The sequence below is a fragment of the Stegostoma tigrinum genome, chromosome 33, assembly GCF_030684315.1.
Source record: "Stegostoma tigrinum isolate sSteTig4 chromosome 33, sSteTig4.hap1, whole genome shotgun sequence".
Classification (NCBI taxonomy): domain Eukaryota; kingdom Metazoa; phylum Chordata; class Chondrichthyes; order Orectolobiformes; family Stegostomatidae; genus Stegostoma; species Stegostoma tigrinum.
The window spans coordinates 29,329,486-29,353,282 of NC_081386.1; the positions used below are offsets into that span (position 1 = coordinate 29,329,486).

The window sequence follows — 23,797 nt, forward strand, 5'->3', positions numbered from 1 at the left end:
TGTGCTGAGATCACTGTCTGCTGGAGTTTTACATCAGTTACACATTCATCCTAACCCTCCCCAAAAACTGAGATTGATTCTGGGACGAGTGTCCATTGCTCCATCAGATGATTTTCACCACCCTTCTCCATTAGTAAGATTTGGCTTCCAGCTTGAAAGAAAGAGCTTTGTTTTTGCCAAACCCATTATCAGTTATCAAGTTAATGGAACAGGTTCCAACTATAGTTGGAGTTGTTGGAGGTGTTCATTCAGACTATACATTTCAATCACCTTTTGTTCAGCAAAAACTGTACAAACATGAGATATCAAACAATGTGGGGAGAGAAGGCAAGCTGATGAAACCACAAATTATAACCTGATTGAATAAAGCCATTAATGCTTTAGCTACCAGATTTCTGTGTAACCAGTTTGCATTTAAACTTGTGGGCAGGCCAGACAAAACCAGGGAGATATTGACCCAGTCCATGTGATTCAGTTGTATTCAATTCCTCTCAATTTGTCCTTTCCTAATATTCTCCCAACATTGTTACAACAACATAATTCAACTAGTATGGGGATATTGGTACATTAGAATAAAGGGTGCCCTTTAGGAAACTGATCAAATCGTTACTTGGGGAAGGACAAAATAATGATTAGAACAATAAATAACATAAACAAACTAGTGTGTACAAAATAGGAAATTTACAATAGTCATCAAATTAGATCACTTGATTAATGAAGTAGTGATCTTCAGCATTCATACACATGTTTAACTAGCTGTGATTTGTGCAAGTAATAAGCTACAGTTCCAACCAAAGCTGCTCAATAGAATCATTCACTGACAATCAGGAGTGTTAAGAATGAAACCATAGTCTGGAGGAATGAGGGCAAGTAAAGTGGTCCAGAGTCTTGATTAAGGAGGCAAATATGTGTCAGTTTTGATGGTTTGCTCCTATAAATAGAGATAACTAATGGCCTCCCTACTCTTCATAGTTACCTGGATGTCCTGGGAGATGGAGCATGTGGTGTCCACTGGTATACTTCAGGACACCCAGGGCCATTGGGCACCACAGGGATTGGGTTATCATCATGATCCAAGATCAATTTGTAACTTAAGTTGTGAAGTTTACATTTTCTTTCTTAAATTCCACTGCCCCTTTAAACTGCTTATTTAGTATAATTTTGTTTAGTTGGTTTCATCAAAATAGAGTAAAGAGAATCACTTGGGGTCCGTGGGTAGGAAGCAGATATCTGTAATGGTGTACTCTGTAAATTATGAAGAAAAGGTTATCTAGTTTCATGACTTAGAATCCAATTATCAACCTGGTCCGCTTTCCAATACTTCCCCCTTCAAACAAGATCAACAAAACAGGTTAACCATATGTGGGAGATTGTCTACAAAATGACCTTTTCCATTGTGCTTCATGTCTGTGTGAAGGACTTGGAGATGCTCCAGAGAGAAGCAACATGATTTATAACTGCGATATTCTCTTTTGAATAATCTTAAGTAATTAGAGTATTAAAAAACTGAGAAAACAGCATTTTATTATTGTCATTGAATGCGCTCATGTGATTTTTAGAAAGGTAAAATCACAGTGACCAGGACTTTATTAGTTGAAGAAATGAGTATTCACATTATACAATGATGGCAGGGTAGAACATTATACATCGGCAAAAATAAAATGTACAGTGCATACATATCACAGAGTCTTTAACTACCATCTATTCTGAACAATTCTCACAAAGGGGTGGCTAATTCATTGCCCTACAATTCAAAAAGGCATCAACATTATCTAACTTGCCTACCCCCACTAAGTCTGGCCAATAGCATTACCTCATTTGACAGTCTGTCTCTGTTGCCTGCGCTGGCTGGTTTAGATCCTGGAGTCTCAACTTGTTTATTTCTTCAGTGTCTATTCTTTGCTAAAAGAGTTTTACCACAATCACTCTGGGATCAAGATGTTACCATGACTTCCCTGCTAAATTTTCATTTTACTACAAAACTCACTGCTCCCCAGCAAATAATGGCCCAACTATAGTCTTAATACTTGGTTCTTGGCACATGGGCTGAAATAATTAGGTTTCGCCCCGGTTTTCCTCCAGTGAAAATATAGACCTCCACAAATAAACAGCCGTCTGCAGCCCATGCAAAATGCGATGACAGAGTAGGTTACCCATGAATCAATTATACTTTGTCCCTTTCAGTTAAATAATGGCCATATTTTCTTGAAAGCATGTTAGGTATGTACCTTTCTACATTAGCAGTTTATCTCTGCATACTTTTAATTGTTACTCAACACAGTACATGAACAGTATATTGTGAGTGTGAGATGCAATGTAGAAATAATGTGCTGACGTGGTAGTTTCACAGCATGTCTTGTGGTCTCCCAGGCAGTCTCTCAGAGAGGGACTACATTTTGGCTTCAGCCTTAAGGACAAGTACAGAATCAGCTCAAACTGAGCCAGGCATCGTCGCTGCTACAGTGTTTGTGGATTTATTTTACTAAACGTGTTATTCATTGGTCATACTGACAGTTGCAAACAAGCTTTTGGGTGAAGCAGGGTTATGAGAGGTACCATAAGTGGATCAGGGTTAATCCAGTCTCCATCCTGTCTTCATTTTCATATCTCCATTGTGAATTCCTACGTCCATATCTACAGTAGGGACTGTTGCTGATAATCCCTGGGTGCACTTAAGACCATAAGACATAGGAGTGGAAGTAAGGCCATTCAGCCCATCAAGTTCACTCTGCCATTTAAATCATGGCTGATGGGCATTTCAACTCCACTTCCCTGAACTCTCCCCATAGCCCTTGATTCCTTGTGAGAACAAGAATTTGTCGATCTCTGCCTTGTGACAAGATTACATTGACAATTCCTATCATAAGCCAAATTTTTGCATGGTAAGTTTCTAACAGGTGTGTGGTTTTTATATATTATTCAGATATCGCTAGTGTTGAGAACAGAAAATGTTCCAAATACTGAGCAGGAATTTTTCTGGCCCCATCTTAATTATGGCCTATAGCCCTATTAATGCACACACCCACCTGCTCGTACCCAACAGCTTCCCAGTAAACTCTGTACAGACAGAAAATCCAAGCAGGTTCATTCCTGGTCTGCATCATTCAGTACTGTATCAAACAGTATCATTGCATACTTCAGGCCAGCTGCTCCTCTTTAGGTTTATCTTCACACTTTTTATAAAAAGGTGAAATATCAAAATTGAAGGCAATAAATACATTTCACCAGGTGTATTCAGAAACAGGCATGTATTGCTGAAATGGCTCCCCTGGTGTATACAGATACATTCAAAAGTGGTTCAAAACCAGCTGTTTGTTTAAGAGCAGGGCAATCCATTTGCCTGGGTTATGGCATTCGAATATTAATCTCCCTATTTGTTGAGAAAGTCTATGACCCTGACAGTTCAAGCAAGTCCGTATAAATGGAGATGTGTGCCCCATTGTGAAACATTCTACACTGAGGAAGTGAACTCATTTGGAATGTTCCTGGCCATTCAACCTCTTTTCCAGATATTTTCCTCATCAACCTGGTCAGAGAAGTTGTTGCACATCTCTAAAACAGTTGGGACTTGAGCCTGAGCCTCCTGGCTCAGAGATAATGGGAACTGCAGATGCTGGAGAATCCGAGATAACAAGGTGTGGAGCTGGATGAACACAGCAGGCCCAGCAGCATCTCAGGAGCACAAAAGCTGACGTTTCGGGCCTAGACCCTCAGAAAAGCTTGCTACTGATTACCCATGGACCCAAGATATAGGACACAACATGCTTAGCTGCCTGGTCAGCTCTGGCTCAGAGACATGTACACTATCACTCAGAGTGCTCAGTCTCTTAGTCTCTTTTCTATTAAGTGGAGAATTTGCCATGTTAACTCCACTCTTTTAAATGCATTCTGCATTCAGTACTTTAATAATTGCTTTCTCAGTTCATACAATTGCTGTTTTAGGGGCGCTCTTGCGGCACAGTGGTAGTGTCCCACTTATGGGCCAGAAGAACCTGGTTACAAGTCACATCAGTTCCAGAGGTGTGCAAGAGCATCTCTGAACAGATCAATTAGAAAATATGTACAATTGTTGTTTAATTTCTCCCAGCGATGATATTCAGCTCGAGAAACATTTGTGTACTGCCGTCTGTTGGCATAGTTAAGAATGAATTCTAGAGCTGACCAGGCAGCTCAGCATGGTGTGCCCTATACCTTGGGTCCATGGGTAATCAGTAGCAAGATACCCATTACCGAGCAGCACGGCAATGACCTGCCCAAGGAACAGACAGAAAACATGCTCAACCTCTGATATTTGGGAATGTCAAAAACAAGAGGAGAAGGAATGTGTTTATATCTATTAATATTCATACAAGGGAACACACAAAGTTATCTCCTGTGTACCTGCCTATTTGATGTGCAGGCTTTCTGATGTTGTTTGAAGATAAGTCAGTGCCTTTTGAAACACACAGTAAACGTGAGGTTCATCTTCCCACACAGAGTCTGAGGCAAGGACATAGTCTTACCCTTAATCTGTGAATGCACAGCGAGGTGACATCCTCTTGAATGACCTGGTATTTTGGAAATGTTGGACAGCCTCGGGGAATCACCCCTCCACTGAGTTGGGCAGGTGTCCTCTAAGCTACAGGACTGAAGATTTGTGCTATTCCACATTAACAAATCAATTCCAGAAATAACAGCGGAAGAACAGCTGAATTGAGGCCTCAAGCCCATACCTTCTGTTCTGCCATTGACTCTGCAACATCATCAAATCTCTGGAGGGAGAGGGTTGGCAAAATGTTGGTCCACTGCGACAAAGCACATGCAGTAAATCTCCACTATCCTGCTGTAGCCAATTATAGAGATTAAAGCACTGAAACAGGCCTTCATCCATGCCAACCAAGTTTCCCAAACTAAACTAGTCCCACTTATCCTCCATTACACGTTTGATCCGGAGCACAACATTCCCACAGTCCTAGTACCTTAAAGACTGTTACTTTCTAAACCCAATGCCATCATTCCCTACTTGGTCTTATCTTTATGATTTCTGAAGTGCAGCTTATTGAACCAACGTCAAGTTGACAACTTTAGCTGGAGGAGCTGACTGCAAATGCATACAGGAATTCCTTGCCTGTGCTCCCTACAGCTCAGGCAGTGTGTCGGGATTGGCCCTTCACAAGGTGACCCATTGTGAGAAACCTGAAGATTGTGCATTTATACTCCACTCCAGGGCTTCAGCACGAGGCTAGGCTGATGCCACCAACAGCAGTTCTCTTCTGGTCGACATGCCATCTTTTAGATGAGACAGTAAACTGAAAGGCGAGAGGAAGTCTTGTCATTCCGGTGGGTAATATCCCTTCCTCTGTACCAGAAGTTCCAGGGGAGGTCCCACAGTGGCTTCATTGCCACTGAAAGAGTGTAATTCTGCAGCTAGGCAGACTGATTATCAATCTGTAAATATCTTCAGGAGGAGGTGATACGTGGATATGCTGGTGGCCAGACAGGATTGTGTGGTAGCTACAGCACAGCGGTCCGCCTGCATTACAAGGCTCCACAAACAGGTTCTTGTCATGAGTAAACATTCTTCTCATTTCCAGAGGCAACTACACACATATAAACTGAAAGGCTGCCAACTCTTATTGGAAATCCTGAGCAGAATCGTAGAATTGCACAAAAGGAGGCCATACAGCCAATTGCAACTACACCAGTTCTATTACCAAGTGCCAATCTCCCCATATTCTTGCCTGCCCTTTCTTTCCAAACGACCATCCAATGCTCTTTTGAATGATTCATGTAACAGATTGTCTTCAACCAACTCCCTCACCCAACTAGGCCTTTCGTCCCATCTCCAATATGTTTACCACGAATAGACCAAAGTATTTAATGTAAATGGAAATAAACGATTTTTTTTTAACACCTTGGCAATGGTTTTCATAGCCTGCACATGAGGTGTATCTGTAATTCCTGAAGATTACAGCTTGGACCTATGTTGAACTGGAGTTTCCAGTTGTCTGTCTGGAGAGACAAGGCCCCCTGGCAATATTTAAAGCAAGAAGCTCCCGTCCAACACGCCCTGCTACAGCCAACACAACATCAGCAAAAATCACCCATCATTCATCTCAATTGCTCATTATGGGATCTTGCTTTGTCTAACTCTGCTTCCATGACAAAAGCGAGTTCTCTTCCACAAAGCTATTCATTCAACATGAAAAGATTTGGGGCTCTGCAAGAAACCATAATATAAATATAAGTGGAGGGTTCTTATGGTACAGCAGTAGTGACTTACCTTTGAGCTGGGAGGCCCAGGTTTAAGTCCTACCTGCTTCAGGTGTGTAAAAGAGCATCCCTGAACAAGTTGATCAGGAAAAGATTGATAAATGCAGAAAATCTCTCGCTGACCTTCTCTGGGTCTTTGAAACCACAGAACAAAGGCCACAGAGAAGAAGCCAAGTGTGCAGGTAGGCATTCTTGGAATTACCTTTCATTTTTCTCTGCTGTATGATGTTAAGTGATTTTGTCACCAAAGCTACAAATAAGCCCCACTTAACAAGTGGACTTACTTAGATCCTGCAGACTGTGGGGAAGACATGATGACAGATTATTTATCAGACACATTCACATTTGTGGCTGTATTGAATAAATATTCTAGTCTGTTCTGCCAAATACGTGTCCGTACCTTGATTCTGTTAAATGTGGTAGAGTTTGCAAAGTGCAAGAAGTGCTAGTCTAATTATATCCCTGCTAGCTCACCGAAGAGATTGTAACATTGGCAGTCACAAGTTGTTCTTAGTTGTTTGAAACAGATTATTCATTTAGCCACCCATTCAATTCACACATTCTAATGTGACTGACATCCAAGTGATTGTTCAAAATATCTGCTAGATTGGCAACTTAAGAGTTGGAAAGGCAGAGAGGAAAAGCTTGACTTTGTGCGATTATAATAAGTCATAACATTTCTGACTGCCCATGTTATATTTTCATAGACCACTTTCAGTCTTTGGGCTATCAGCATCTTCCCCACATAGTTTCAACGCTCTTTGTTCAAGAGTATCAGTTGAGGAACTGGAGTCAGATGTTAGCTGAACTCCTGCCAATGGCTCAGTCAGTCGGAGTTGCTCTTGGAACAACAAACTAATCAGAAGACCTGTGATAGTGCCCCATCCTAAACGACGTTTTGCAAAATAATTCAATTGCGCAGAAGAGGCCTGTTTTCATTTTCAGAAGCTGAATGAATCTTGTAATTACCATAATTATTGCAAGAGATACACGTGACTACATCCCTTACTCATCAAGACAAACAAAAGAATGTCAAATTTCAAGTAATCACAAAAATCAGAATCAATCTGCCAGCCAATTAGTATTCTTTTCTCCTGCAGAATAAATAGTTGTAATCACTTGAAATTTGGCATTCTTGCAGGTGTCCTGATGAGGGCAAGAGGAAAGCTTCCATCATGGCTCCCTTTTCAACAACAAGAAATGTACCATCGAGCAGTTATGAACATACAGCATGTAGTGTTCATTTATTCTCATTTATAGTTTAAACCTTGTCTGGGATCAGGTGTATAATTCAGGCCAATTGAAGATGAGAAGGTTGGAGGTAGTGTATTGTAATCAGCTGGATCAGAGCTCTCTAGTCTTGCTACTTGTTTGTAGATATTATGTGAAAGGGAAATGAGGCCTTTTCACCAGATGTTGCAGGGAAGTGGAGAAAATGTCACCACAAATTTGACAGCACATTTTCCCACTGCAGCTTGAGGCCTCTGCAATGTGATTGGCCGCTTTCTCATAAAAAAGGTCAAAGATCCTCAAGTGCAGTTTTAGGCAGAGTAACATTTCCTCCACACTATCCCAACAATGGGCCTCAACATCAACTTCAAAGAACATCTCCTTACTGCTTCAGAGTTTCATTATTTCCATTGGCCACACTCTGGCCTTCTCAAGACTATCTGTGAGAGACAGTGCTTATTACTGTCAAAAAAAGGGTCAAGCAAGCTGGAACAGGAACCGAGAGAGCCCAAGATCATTTCATGTTGGAACCCTTGCAACTGGAAGATGGGAGAAATGCTGTTCTTTTAGATGTCAGAGGTGAAAGGACAAAACTGGGGTTTCAGGTAGATTTCACTTGCCTCAACTTACCTTTCTGCCCAATATTTATGTGCTTAGACCCTTGCATGGGTCAACTGTTTTATTCCTGTATACACAATCATTCAAAAGACAGACTTCATGTCAGGTCTAGATTATATTTCAAGTGGAACCTACCGTCCAAGAAGCGAATTTCAACAGAGCTGCCTGTCCCTGATCAATAATAAACCTGGGTCCAAAAGCCCTAAAGGGGTTGCAATGTCCTCTTTAAAGGAAACTCGAGGCTTTATTATCAAACCTTTGAACAATTTCCTATAGCAGAAGATCCTTGTTAAGAGTTGCAGTATCTGGCGGTTGCCATTCACTAAAGTTAAAGATTGTGTGGGGTGAGATATTTTTGAGCTCAATCTGTACGGACTGTCTGTACTGGGGGGCAGGGTTGGAGTCAGCACCTCCATTTCACCCCATCGCTTGTTTCCCAAGTACCCAGCTCTAATACAGCACATCCAATCTACCATAATAGTAAGCCAAGGGTTAGGCGCAGCCACCCTTTACTGCATCATAGTGGGACATTTCCACTTCCATCGCTAGACAATCTTAAAACCTTCAAAGTGCTCAAAGTCAAACTGTAAGTAGATTTAAAGGGGCTGAATGGCCTGCTCTTGTTCTTAGTTCTCTTATCTTAAAACATAGCTTTAACTCTAGTAATTGCATGGGTAAAGCTCACAGTGGGCAGTTTGGAGCTGTGTGTTTACCAAACAAGTCAGAGGGAATCTGACTGGCTTTACAGAGGAGGAGTTTGACTGGGGATTACAGAGGTGGGGGTGTGACTGGGGATTACTGGGGGGGGGGGTCTGACTGGTGATTACAGAGAAGGGGTTCTGACTGCAGATTATAGAGGGGGGTCTGACTGGGGATTACAGAGGGGGAGCCTGACTGCAGATTACAGAGAGGGGCGGGGTCTGACTGCGGGTTACAGGGGGGGTCTGACTGGGGATTACAGAGGGGGAGTCTGACTGGAGATTACAGAGGGGGAACCTGACTGCAGATTACAGAGGGGGAACCTGACTGCAGATTACAGAGAGCGGGGGTTCTGACTGCAGATTACAGAGGGGGAGCCTGACTCCAGAATACAGAGAGGGGTGGGGTCTGACTGCAGATTACAGGGGGGCGGTCTGACTGGGGATTACAGGGACGGGGTCTGACTGCAGATTATAGAGGGGGGGTCTGACTGGGGATTACAGAGGGGGAGTCTGACTGGAGATTACAGAGGGGGAGCCTGACTGGAGGTTACAGAGAGCGGGGGTTCAGACTGGGGATTACACAGGGGATACTTCTATCCCGTCAGCTCTAGCTGGTGTTGAAGTAAGGAGACATGGGGACATATTTTGGAGTACTTAGACAATGTAGCAATAATATTCCATTCTAATTCTGCCATAGCTCCCCACGATTTTGAGAATCTGCTATCATCAGCGCTTTTTCCATTTTGGGACACTCTAATTTCAGACGGTGACTAGCTTAGTATGAAAGCCGTGGGGCTCAGCTTTTGGTGTTCCTTCATTAGTAAGTGTACTGTCCTTACCCTGATATACGAGTTAGAGGTTAATATTGTGGAATGCAGCTGACACAACTATGGTTAAATTGAGGAGGAGAGTCCACGATTGAGGTAGTGATACATGGACTGTACAAGGAGTAGATCTGATGGACCGAATGGCCTGCTTTTGTTCTAAATTCACATATTAAAATTTAGCTTTAACCCTAATAGCTGCATGGGCAAAGCTCACAAAGACGTTATCTGTGAGGCACCTTGGAGTATTTAATGTAAAACAGTTCACTAGCACAGAAATGTTTTAAATATATGTCTCAAAGTTGTTGATGAGAACAGGAGATTAGCTCGCCAGGTACCTGCTGGGATACAGTGCATAGACCATCTAGGATCTTGCATTAAGTTGTGCACATAACTGAACAATTTTTTGTTTAAAAAAAAATGTGTGATTTTCAGTTTATCTTGTCTTTCGGGAAAGTGGGGAAGGATTCTATGTGTGTGTGTTTTTTGTTAAACATGTCCTATAATACTGGGGTTCTTATAGCCTGTAGGTTACAGTATTTCGGTGGTTTGCAGGAGGGGTGGGGGAGTGGATGCCAGCTCAGGTGCTCTTTGGGTCGTTTCGCAGGTTTTTCAGCTCCAATTCCAGTTGCCGTATTTTCACGTCCTTCTGCGTCAGCTCCTCCTTCAGTCTGCGGATCTCGTCTTGCTGTCGGAAGAACATTCGGAGGAGCTAAACGAACGACATTTGAAATAAATCAGTCAAAAACAAAGCCAGATTTGTTTCTTAATTGTGTATTTCTTTCTCCCTCTGCAATCCTCTCCAAACCTCCTCATTCCTTCCTTCTTTGCTCTCTGTCTTCTCCTTCCTCTCACTCCCTTAATTTTCCCCTTTTCGTTTCTTCTCCTCTCATTGTGGTCTCCCCAGGAAACCAGTATTTGATGGTATTCCAGAGCACTAGTATGTTTTGATTAACTGTAATGGATCAGACCAGGTGCCGTCAAAATATTTTAAGAAGGTATCCTAAACCCTAACATTTTCTTATTTTTAAGGCAGCTGTGAAGTGCTTTGTTTCAGATGCAATGTGACTGGTCAAACTACATGAAGTTAAGCAAAAACACAATTTATTTAAACACTACAGTTAAAATACAAATAAAAGAAGGAAGAACTTAGAATAATAGATCTAGTAACTATTACTAATTAACTGTAATAACAGCACAGAGGAACTACAAAGAGCAGAAGAAAATCACCTATACAGCGTATTCAAAAAGAACCCTATGAACACAGTCCACCGATTTTCTCAGCAACAAACCCAAACAAACAGACAAAACGTGCCCAGAAACCATAACCACTCTCCCCTACATCAAAGACATTTCCGAAATGACTGCCAGACTACTCGGACCTCTTGGCATCAGGGTAGCCCACAAACCCACCAACACACTAAAACAGCAGCTAATGAACTTAAAAGACCCTATACAGACAACAAGCAAAACGAACGTCATCTACAAAATACCTTGCAAGAACTGTGATAAACACTACATTGGACAAACTGGCAGAAAGCTAGCCACCAGGATACATGAACATCAACTAGCCACAAAACGACATGACCCACTATCCTTTACACACAGATGAGGAAGAACACAATTTTGATTGGGACAACACATCCATCCTAGGACAAGCCAAACAGATACACGCACGAGAATTCCTAGAAGCATGGCATTCCATCAACAAACACATTGATTTGGAGCCCATCTACCATCCTCTGAGAAAAAAGAACAGGAAATGACATCACCAACACAGGAAATGACATCACCAACCCAAGGAAACCTAACCAGATAAATAGAAAGCGGGATATAACACCAGCGCTTTACCGGAGGCTCACTGATGTTACCTAGAATGGTGACGAAATGTCTGATAAACGAACCTTCCAGCTCAGCGAGCAAACTCACATCCAGAACTAATTAACTGTTCCAATATAGAAATATCCCATAAACACACCCATTGGCAAAAAGGCAAATTTAGAAAAATAGATCTGTCTTGCAGGTAACCCAGCAGCAGAGAGAAACCCCAGCTTCTAGCTGAGCGAGGGAAAAGATAGCTTCTTCAAGCTTATAACAGCAACTGCTCAAAGCGAAACTGGAAACTTTTTAAATAACTAGATATCCTGGACTGTGAGATTTAGCTACACCCATCCAGGGGTGGAGGTATCTAAGCTGTTTACTTTACTGGCTTGCCAAGTAGGCAGCTTGGCACCTCTGTTTTAAACCTCTCTTTGAAAAGAAAACCAGGACAAAATACACTTCTTAAAGCCACAGTGTCATGACAATAACCTGTCGAGGCGCCACTGTCGCTGTGCCAGCCTGGTCAGTAAAGTAGCTGCGCTCTATTCGGCACAAAAGTGAATCCATTCTTGGTGTCACTGAACTTCCATACTCCAGCACTTTGTCGCAATCTAAAGCCCACCAACATTTGCATCTTCCTGGCCTGGCTTCACTGGGACAAGTTGTCATATTTGAACAATTCCAACAGTGAGCAGGAACTCAGGATGGGAACCAATATATAATCTGGATGAGTAAAGGTCAGTCTCCTCACAAAGATTGAAAACAATTCAATGCCTCACTGCTTTTCATAACATCACTCAGTGAAGTGATTTCAAAGTGTTGTCAATATTCTAACCTGAGAAATGCAAGTCAGTTTGGTGCCAAGCAAAATCTCACAACCAACAATGTGGTCATCTAATTTTATTGAGGGATAAATAATGGCTATGACACCAGACACCTGCTCTTCTTCAATTCAGGGCAACCATAAACCATAAGACACAGAGGGTGAATTAGGCCATTCGGCCCACCGAATCTGCTCCACGATTCAGATATGCTTCTCAAACCCATTCTCCTGCCTTCTTCCTGTAATCCTTGATCCCCTTACTAATCCAGAACCTATCCATCTTTGTCTCAAATACATTCAATGAGTTGACTTCCACAGCCTTCTGTTTGAGTTCCACAGATTAACCACCCTCTGGCTGAAGAAATTCCTCCTCATCTCTGTTCTAAAGGGTTGTCCCTTCACTCTGTGGCTGTGCCCTCGGGTTCTAGTCTGTTGTACTAGCGGAAACATCTTCTCCACATCCACTCTCTCCAGGCCTCGCAGTATTCTCTAAGTTTTAGTGAGATGCCCCCCTCCCCGTCACCCCCAATCCTTCTATACTCCATTGGGTACAGACCCAGAGTCCTCAACCACTCCTCATAACAGGATCCCTTACATCCACCTGAGGGGACAAGCATGGCTTTGGATGACATCCTCATCTGGACTTTGTCCCTATGACTGTGCAGCAATCCCTCAGTACTGCACTGGACTTTCAGCCAAGATTTCTGAGTCCAAGCTCTCAATACTTTGGCTCAGGAGATGAGAGAGCTACCAAATGAGCCACCATTAACATTTCATGGACAGTTCACCAATATGATTGACTTCGGTTCAGGGAGAAATGCTTACCAAGGCACTGGGGAGTATGGCCCTGCTCTTTCTGAAGTAGTACAGCGAGGCTTACCCCAGCCACTTGTGAGGGCAGGCAGGGGTTTTGGTCTGTCCTGATAGACAGAAGAGACAAGGGCTTGGGAAGCAATTAAAGGGTGAGTCAAAACTGCTGCCTTCGCGGTTTCTCAGGGCTCACCTCATTCTCTGTTCGAGGAGGCACATTTTCTAAAAGGTCAATTCCGTTAACAACGACACTTTTCTTGTCCTTTTTAGGTACCTTGAACGCAACGTTTGTTGATTTGTAACCTTCCCTCAAAGACATGAGAATTGGGTCTGCAACCAAAACAGAAACACACAAAGCATAAGAGCTTGTGAAAATGGTAAACTTGAAATAATGAAAGAAAGACAAAAAGATACTAGAAAATCACAGCAGGGCGTTTATTTTTGTTTCTGATTCCAACATCCATAGCTTTTTTTTGAAATATTGAAATCCTGATAAGCTTGGAGTGTCACCTGTTACAGGGAAACAATGGTGCAGTGTTAATATCACTGGATTGTTCATCAGATAATGTTCTGGGGACTCCGGTAATGTTCTGGGGACCCGCGCAATGTTCTGGGGACTCCGGTAATGTTCTGGGGACTCCGGTAATGTTCTGGGGACCCGCGCAATGTTCTGGGGACCCGCGCAATGTTCTGGGGACCCGCGCAATGTTCTGTGGACCCGCGCAATGTTCTGTGGACCCGCGCAATGTTCTGTGGACTCCGGTAATGCTCTGGGGACCTGGGTAATGTTCTGGCGAACTGGGTAAGGTTCTGGGGACCCGGGTAAGGTTCTGGGGACCTGAATCTCACAATGGCAGTTGGTGGAATTTGAATTCAATAAAACTCTGGAGTTAAGTACCTAATGATGACTATGAAACCATTGTAGATTGTCGGAAAAACCCACCTGGTTCACTAATGTCCTTTAGGGAAGGAAACTGCCATGGTTATGAGGATAGGTCACTGGACCTGAAACGATAACTTTGATTTTTTTTCACAGATGCTACCAGGCGTGCTGAGCTTTTCCAGGAACTTCTGTTTTTGTTCCTGATTTACAGCATCCACACATCTTTCGGCTTTTAAACTGCCATCTTTACCTGGTTTGCACTACAAGTGACTCCAGGCCCACCAGCAATGTGGTTGACTTTTAAATTCCGTCTGGGCAATTAGGGATAGGAGATAAATGCTGCCCAGCCAGAGATGCCCTCATCCTGTGAATGAATTTTTAAAAAATTCCCATGTTAGATCATGGAATCCTAAAAAGAAACGAATTAACATTTTTTCTCCAGCAAAATCAATGTTATGTTTCATATTAGACCATATCACAGTGAAAGGATACAGTTAGGCTATTTTGGACTGAGATGAGGAGAAATTCCCTCACCCAGAGATTGGTGTGTCTGTGGGATTCGCGGCCACAGAAATTGGTTAAATTTTTTTCAAGAAGGCGTTAAATATAGTTCTTAGGAGTAAAGAGATCAAAGGGAAAAGGCAGCAACAAGGGACTGAGTTGGATGATCAACCATAGTCATATTGAATGGTGAAGCAGGCTCAAAAGGGCAATAGCCAATCCAGTGCCTATTTTCCATGTTTCTATATGAATTATATATTTGACAAGTTCAGAACATTACTTTAGGTTAAACAACAACAACGTGCATTTATATAGCACCTATAATGTGGCAAACTCTTCACAGCATCATAAGCTGATGAAATCTGAGGGAGAAACTACATGGATAACCAGAAACATGGTTAGAATGTTAGGCTTTAAGGAGATGCTTAAGAGGAGGAGGAGGAGAGAGGAGGTAATGTTTAAATATTCCTGAGCTTGGGGATTGCTGGCGCTCAGAGTTGCTCAGACGTAGTTAGAAGACTGTGATCAATGTGTTTTTCACAGACTTCAGGTACAGTAGCACTGTACAGACGTTTGAATCAGGTGCTGACGTGGGATAATGGTTAATGCATAGTTAACAGGTGATGCATCAAATGTCCTTTTTCTTTGTCCATGATGAATGTTAATTGTGTAAATTAAGGTTAAAAATTATGTCAGAACAGACAGGAGAATTTTTAACAAATGTTGAAACTTTAGTTAAAATGGACACTGATGAACTAAGAGTGATACCAAGAGGGTCAGGTGACCTTTGCAACTTCAACACGGATTACCCATCTTCCAAATTCTGAACTGAATAATAATGGATTGGGAGTGAGGGAGGGAGAGGGATAAACAGAAAAATTTCTTTGTGGAATTACAACCTGCTATTGTCAAAGCTTACCCAAAAACACGGGAGCAAGGCGGCACCAGACTCGATGCTCGAGGCTTGTGGTGTAACAAAGGAGACGAGGCTGGTCATCTGCAGGTTAAGTGCAAAAGACCAATGTTCACCTTTTATTGAATACTACTGACTGAAACTGTTTCTCTGAAATCCTTTGTCACTGTAGAGGCCAGGTAGACTGCAGAATGCCACCAACACAGCAACAGACGTAGAGAAGGGCTCTGTCACCTTTGCCTTTCAAGAACTAAGAGGCTTAAAAGTCTTTTAAGAATCCTTGTAGTCCGATTCCAAAATCCCAAGTTTACCTATAAAGATGTTCTCCCGCAAAAAGCTGTTGGTAGCAGCTTCTGTTTAAAAAAAATCTGTTCATACACTAATGGCGGCTTCAGAAACAGAAACATCTACTTTATCAAATATTGATACAACACTGATGACAGATAGAAGGAAAGGGAATTGAGAGGTTTAGATTTCCTCTCCTCTCCTGTCTGTGAGAGCATGTGCAGGCTAAACACATTCTTTGGGTAATTACTCAGGTACATATAAAGAGAATAGTAGTTGAGTCAGGAAGGTTATACTGTTTAATTTTGTGAATAAACCTAAAACTGGGTAAAGCTTGACTTATGATTTCCTCTTATAGAGTTACAGAGTCATACAGCATGGCAACATCGGTCCAATCAGTCCATGCCAAACATAATTCCAAACTAAACTAGTCCCACCTTCCTGCTCCTGGCCTATATCCCTCCAAACCCTTCCCTATTTATTTACTTATCCAAATGTCTTTTAAAATCTCTAATTGAACAAATATCCATTACTTCCCCAAGAAGTTCATTCCACACGCAACCCATCCTGTGTGTAAAGGTTTGTCCCGATGCCTTTTCTAAATCTGTGTCTTCTCACCTTAAAAATGTGCCCCCGGTTTTGAAGTGCTCATCCATTAACTCTATTGATACCTCTCATTTCTTCATAAACTTCAATCAGGTTGCCTTTCAACCCCCTACCCTCCAGTGGAAAAGGTCCCAGCCTATCCAACCTTTCTTTATAACTCAAATTTGCCATACCTGTCAATACCCTGGCAAATCTCTTCTGAGCCCTCTCCAGCTTAATAATATCCTTCCTGTATTGGGAAACCAGAACTGAACGCAGTATTCCAGAAGAGCCCTCACCAACGTCCTGTACAACCCCAACATGACGTTCCCAACTCCTACACTCAAAGGACTGAGCAATGAAGGGAAGCATGCCAAACACCTCCTTTCCCAACTTGTCTATATGTGATGAAAACCTCAAAAGAATTATGTACCGCACTCCCTAGGTCTCTCTGTACTGCAATGCCCAAAGTCTTTGCCGAAGTGGCTGCCTAGAATTTAAGCATTCCCTAAAGTAATTTTCATGTTTTGAAGTGAGAATACAAAGTCTTGCTACCAATGGAAGAGCAGAAGGCACAAGGAGCATTCTGCAATTGACACTTAAAAGATTGGCATTTGCAAAGTGGAACTGGAAACGGTCACATTGCGAGGACAAGGCAATGACATGGAAGGTTCCCATTCCTGGTCCCAATTTCCACCCAGTGAATGTAAAAGCATTCACTTTTTGGATGAAGACAGGTTTTGATACAAGCTAGTTGCCTTTCACAGTTGAATAGCCTGTTAACACTAATATCCAGATTCTTAGAATTAGATACTCAAATGAGATATCTAAATGCAACATGAATAGGAGCGAGAACAGGGGATTTGGAATCCTCCTGAAAAGCTCTGAAAGGAAAGTGGAAAAAATTATATCAGTAAATTAGACAACCTGAAGCAGAGGACAAGACAGAAGTGAACGGAAGTATAAGCTGATGAGGTGGAAGACAGCGAGGTAAGGGGAGGGGGATACTCACAGACAGAATAGCCAGTATAAGTCTCGTCAATAGCAAAAAAAAATGCTATGCATTTATATTGTGCTTTTCACAACTCAAAGCCCTAAAAGCAAATGAAACTCTTTGGAGGTGTAGTGCAGGAAATGAAGCAGTCGATTTACACACAGCAAGATCCCATAAACAGAACTGTGACAATGACAACATCATCCATTTCTGTGATGTTGGGTGAAGAGTCTGGGGAGGACTTCCCTGCCTTTCATAATAGTGCCATAAGGTCTGTTACACCCACCCAGACAGATTGCTGTCGCTTCAGCGTAACAGCTCATCAGGCAGATAGTACGTCTGCCAGTGCAGCACTCCCTCAGCACTGCACCAGAGTACCACACTTCAACTGTGTGTTCAAACCCTGCAGTGATTTGAGTGATCAACTGCACTATGACTAACACTTGGAGCAGTTTGTTTCTTTACAATTCCATTCTATTCCCTCTGTAATAATTGTTAACAAACATACCTGATCCAATATACTGTCTGAATGAGAAGGACAAACATCTATCTCATTGCTTCTTTGTAATTTGTGCCATGAATTGAACTCAAACAGTATGAGCAGGATTACAACTGAAGAAGAACTGGTGAAGTAGCTCGGGGATATGACTGCGGTTATGGATTTGACATTTGACCTCGCTCTGAAAGAAACTCTGTACCACATTGACAGACAAATTCTCAGTTCACAGGAGTCAGAGCAAGTGGAAAATTATACAATAGTCATTCTCTGGTTTCTTCTGGTCTTAACAGCCTGGATCTTCCTGTGCAAATGGGAAAGTGTCAGGGATTTTACAAGCTTCTGCCAATCAATGGCTCAACTTGTTTCAGCAATTAACCTCCGACTGACCTCTGTCCTTGGCTATTTACAGCGATTGGAAATGAAGGAATGCACACATTAAAGACAGTTCTGTTTAACAGAAGATTTACATACTCGATGGGATGCTAGGGACGTATTTGAATGACTACAGAATTCCAAGGTGCAGAGATACCTTGGGCATTCTGACGCACAAGTCACAAAAAGATAGCTTGCAGTTACAGCATAACACCCTGACCTACTCCCCTATCCTATAACCCTGCATTTGCCATGGGCAAACCACCTAAACTGCACGTCCCTCAACACTGAGGCAATTTCCCACGGCCAATCCACGTAGCTGCACGTCTTTGGTCTGTGGGAGGAAACCAGAGCTCCCAGAGGAAGCCCACACAAACACGGGGAGAACATGCAAACTCTACACAGACAGGTACCCAAGGGTGGAATCAACCCGGGTCCCTGGTGCTATGAGGCAGCAGTGCTAACCACTGAGCCACTGTGCCACCCTTTAGTCTCCACATTTAAGAGAAGAGTTGGACGCAGTACAAAGGAGATCAACTAGATTGATACCTGGAAAGACAGGGTGGTTTTATGAGGAAAGAGCGGACAGACTAGGCTTGTTTCCACAGGAAATTAGAAGAGTGAGGGGTGGCTTGGCTGAAGTATTTGAGAACCTGAGCGGTTTTAACAAGATGGATGTGGAAATTATGCTTCCCCTTACGGATGCGTCAATGACTATGGGCATAGTTTTAAAATTAGGGATTGCCCTTTTGAGACAGAGACAAGGAGAAACTTCTCTTTGAGGGATTTGCAACTTGGAAGCTCTGTTTCAGAAAGTGGTGGAGGTGGGTCATTGAATATTTTTAAGATTCTTGTTAAGCGAGGCAATGAAAGATGATCAGGAGTTGACGGGAAAGGGAAGCTCGAAATTCAAACAGACCAGCCATGACCCAAATCAAAAACAAAGAGTGCAGGAGAAATTCAGCCGGTCTAGCAGCATTTGTGGAGAGAAAGCAGAGTTAACATTTCAAATTTGGTACGTTCCTTCGCAACAGTTCTGAAGAAGGCTCACTGGACCCGAATTATTAACTCTGTCCACCTGAGCTGCTCCAGCAATTTCTGCTTTTGTTTCAGATTTCCAGCATCTGCAGCTCTTTATTTTATTTTAGTTGTGACCTTATTGACTGGCAGGGCAGGCTGGTGAAGTCAAATGGTCTACTTCGGCTCCCATTTCAAATGTTCAAAATAAGGGAAAGAAATGGGTTAGAAGAAAATAAATACTTGCCTTTATGTTAGAACTTTTCATACCACCAAGCGACTCAAAGTATATTACTAGCAATTAAGTGTAGTCACTGTTGTAATTTAGCAGCTAAATTGTGCACAGCAAGCTCCCACAAACAGCAATGTGATAATGATCAGATAACCAGCTTTCCTGGCTCTAACAGAGGGATAAATATCACTCAGGACAGTTGGCGTGCCACCCCTGAGCTTCTTCAACGTAGTGCCACGGGGCCTTTGACAATGGTCTGTGCAGGCAGATGGTGCCTTTGTTACATGTCCATGGGGAGATATTGACGAATACAATTGAGTGGTTTTCCTGGCTGTTTCTGATGCCAGCTAAGATTCAACCAACCACATTCCTGTGCCTCTGGAGTCACACTGAGGCCAGACCAGGTAAGGAATGGCAGGTTTATCATCCCACTCGGAGGGTGGTGCTTTTGACATTCTGGTGTTCCCAGTACAGCAGTGCAGCTCCAGCCACCATTCTGAGCTCAATGAATGATTCAGGGCTTAGACCCTGAAACCTTGGTGACTCAGAGGTTACCATCTGAGACCTGGCTCTCGCCAGCTATGCTGCTTGACTCAGATGAGGACGGATGGGGATGGGAAGGAGCGGGACTTAAGCCCAGATACACACTGATTGAATCAAATGGCCTGTTGGTGCATCTGAAGTGTTTGCATGACACTCCAGGCTTTATAATACAGTAAAAGCTCCCTTGGGAACTGTCAGGAGCACCAAGAGTGAGCTGTTAATAATCAACAATTACTTTCCTTCAATTTGACCACTGAATCCTAATGTAGACCATTGAGGTTCATCTGCATATAACTTTAAAGATGAAAAGCGTAACAATCATAGCAACTGAAAGATCTAGGGTTGACAGGTTGATGTGCAATTGTTCTTTAGTCCTGGCTGTAATTGCCACTAGAATTGTACGCATTAAGTCAAAAAGCCTGCTATATGTGGGTGCGAGCAGCAGTGGGGGATACAGTTGGTGCTGCAAATTAGTGCTATGAATATTTACGGTAACATTGAGACCTCTGTTCATGCCGCTGAGCCACTCGTCGGCTGTGAGTGCAGGTTCAGTCCCAGGTGTCATCGGGTAGATATCCTCTTGGTATGTTTCAGACTGAAAGAAAAGGGGAATTAAACTCAGTAACAGGACAGAGTAATCACAAGTTCCTTTGTGCTGCCAACTGCTAGCTTTTCCATCCTCTACATAATAAGTGGGTTGAAACTCCTTTTTCATTCATTGACAGGATGCAAGTGGCTCTGGCAAGGCCAGTAATTATTAGCCAGTGCTGTTTGCTCATGGGGAGAAGCTGGTGAATGTAATGAAGTGGTTTTCCCAGCTGTTTCTGGTGCCAGCTAAGATTAAACCAACTGCATTGCTGTGAATCTAGAGTCACATCGAGGCCAGATCTGGTAAGGAGCGACAGGTTTCCTTCCCCAGTGAGCCAGAAACGTTTTTTCCAATAATTTCCATGTTTACCATTAGTCATGCTAGCCTCCTATTCCAGATTTAGTTAATTCACTGAATTGATTTAAACTCCTGTTAGCAGGTCATTTTCCAGGCCTCTGGATTTATTTAGTTTTTTTAACCTGGATTTTATTTGTTTACTTGAATTATCACTACTCCACCATACACACAATCTAACTATTTCAGAAATCACTCACATTTCAATCAGTAACGATCTCTGCCAGAGATAGTAGGAACTGCAGATACTGGAGAATCTGAGATAACAAGGTGTAGAGCTGAATGAACACAGCAGGCCAAGCAGCATCATAGTAGCAGGAAAGCTGAAGGGTCTAGGCCTGAAACATCAGCTTTCCTGCTCCTATGATGCTTCTTGGCCTGCTGTCTTAATCTCTGCCAGATTCGGTTTATGAGCACTGCAGCTGGAAACAACTTGGTGCTCCACAATAAAGACTTTAGCAATGCCTTGATATGATGAAGCAAGAAGAGGCTGTTCAGCCCCTTTGTTTTCATTCCATTAGATCATAGCCAACCTTCACTCCGTCTGCCCCACTTGGGTTCCATATCCTGTCTTACCTCACCAGAAAAAGTCCATCCCTGCTTCAAATCATCCTGAGGCTCTGCAGTTTTTAATTTAGGAAAGGGTAAGGGTTAGGATTCCTCATTCCTGCTTCCTTTTGTGTGAGGAACCATGTCCCCATGTCACCCTCAATGGCCTAGCTCCAACATTAAGGTGATTTGATTGATTATTGTCACATGTATCGAGTTACTGTGAGAAGTATTGTTTAGTGTGCTATCCAGGCAAATCATACCTTACATAAGTACATCAGAGTAATAGACCAGAATGCAGAATATAGTTTTACAACTACAGAAACAGTACAGAGAAAGATCAGCTGAAAGCTCAGTTCATAAGTGTGTTAACAGCGGCGAAGAAGCTGTTCCTGAATCTGTTAGTACGTGTTTTCAAACTTTAGTGCCTTCTCCCAGATGGGAGAAGGTGGACGAGAGCATAACTGGGGTGGGAGGGGTCTTTGATGATATTAGTTGCTTTCCCAAGGCAGTGTGAAGTGTAGATGGAGTCAATGGAAGGAAAGCTGGTTTGTGGGACGGTCTGGGCTGCGTTCACAATTCTCTGTAATTTCTTACAGTCTTGGGCAGAGAAATTGCCATACCAAGCTGTAATATAAATCAAAACAGCAGCAGATGCTGTAATTCAGGAGCAAAAACAGAAGTTGCTGGAAAAGCTGAGCAGGTCTGGCAGCATTTGTGAAGTAAAAAAGATCAGATTTAACGTTTTGTGTTCAGTTCTGCCTGGACGGAAGAAGGTGGAAGAGAGTACAACTGGGTTGGGGCGGGGGGGGGGGGGGGGGGTGGTCTTTGATTATGTTGGTTGCTTTCCCAAGGCAGTGGGAACAGTTCTGCGGAAGAGTCACCGCACCCAAAACGTTAACTCTGGCTTTTTTCTTCACAGGTGCTGCCAGACCTGCTGAGTTTTTCCAGCCACTTGAGTTTTGGAAGCTGTGATGCATCTGGATAGGATGCTTTCTATGGTGCGTCTATAAAATTTAGTAATGATGAATTTCCTTAGCCTCCTGAGGAAGTAGCAGTGTTAGTGTGCTTCCTAGATGGTAGCCCCTTTTAAAAGGGTTATGCCCTATTTGTTCTGCACTCATTCACACCAGAGGAAATAGCTATTCCCTCTCCACCCTACCCTGCCCTGTCCTTCACCTTCCAGCTGGACTTGATCTCAGTTTCTGAAGGAGTTCTCCCATTTTAGGGCTAGACTTCTCTCTTCAAAGGGAAGAAGAATTGAGAGGTGCCACCACATGCCAGGTTTTTTAGCATTTTTCTAACAGAGTGAAGAAGGGGCTGGCATGAGGACCAGGAGAGAAAACACTGTAGCTGTTTCCCTAACGGAGATGCAGAGAGGTGCTGGGGGTCAAAATTAGGAAAATGATTACAGGTTACATTTTGGAAAACAAAATGCCACCCGTTATTTCACATATTTTGTTTTAAAATGGAGATTTTTCCCTTGCATTTCCTTCCTTCCTCTCCTGAAGATGATTCAGGCTGTCAGCATAGACCATGAAACGAAGTTGGATCCTCTCTTAATCTTAGCCCCTTTTCATTTTTGCAAGCTAGGTCATCAGGGCGTTGGAATTTTTTTCTCGTTTAATACTGTTGGAGGAAACTCAAGCATGGGGAGTCTGGAGGTGGGGGTTGTTTAATAGAGATACAGTGATGCAACATTCGATTCTGAAAGAGATTACCCTATGGATTAAAAGCAGGAAAAATAAATCTGAACACACCTGAACAGAGCTTTTGTTTTAATCAGTGTGTTGACATGGCAACAGATTAAAAAGATCCTTTCTTTAGCTGATCAGTTAATATGAATTTCCACACAGCTAGGGGTGAAAACAGCTCTATGGCTTTCAGTGTTGGGCTTATATAAAGAGGCTTAGGCCAAATTCATACTAAAGAGAGTCTGATCTACAACAAGAGATAACAAAGTGTAGAGCTGGATGAACACAGCAGGCCAAGCAGCATCAGAGGGGCAGAAAGGCTGACATTTCGGGTCTGGAGCCTTCTTTGAAAAAAGAAGGGTCCTTTTTCTGAAGAAGGGTCCAGACCTGAAATGTCAGCTTTCCTGCTCCTAAGATGCTGCTTGGCCTGTTGTGTTCATCCAGCTCTACACTTTGTTACCTCTGATTCTCCAGCATCTGCAGTTCCTACTATCTCTGAACTGATCTACAACAAGTTCATTTATATGGTATCTTTATATCCCAAGGCACTTATTAAGAGTGTTATCAAATCCAATTTGACTCCACATGAAAGGTCAAATTACTTTTCTTAAAAAAAGTCAGATTTATTGGAAGAAAATTTCCTTCACACCTTTGCTGTAAAAAGACCTTCATGCTTATTCATATTATTAAGGGGACTGTGCAGGAACA

General features: G+C 42.6%; 1 protein-coding gene across 3 annotated transcripts in view; it reads right to left on the reverse strand.

Moving 5' to 3' along the window:
• Positions 1-1,522: 1,522 nt before the first annotated feature.
• coro2ba (coronin, actin binding protein, 2Ba) overlaps positions 1,523-23,797 on the reverse strand; it is a 156,201-nt gene continuing 133,926 nt past the window's right edge. For all 3 annotated transcript variants that reach the window (XM_048563180.2, XM_048563182.2, XM_048563181.2), the window contains exons 10-12: positions 20,408-20,498; positions 13,273-13,409; positions 1,523-10,337 (exon numbers count right to left, since the gene is read on the reverse strand). In XM_048563180.2, coding sequence (XP_048419137.1) covers positions 10,206-10,337; positions 13,273-13,409; positions 20,408-20,498 — 360 coding nt within the window. In that variant the 3' untranslated portion in view covers positions 1,523-10,205. The remainder of the gene's footprint in view (positions 10,338-13,272; positions 13,410-20,407; positions 20,499-23,797) is intronic.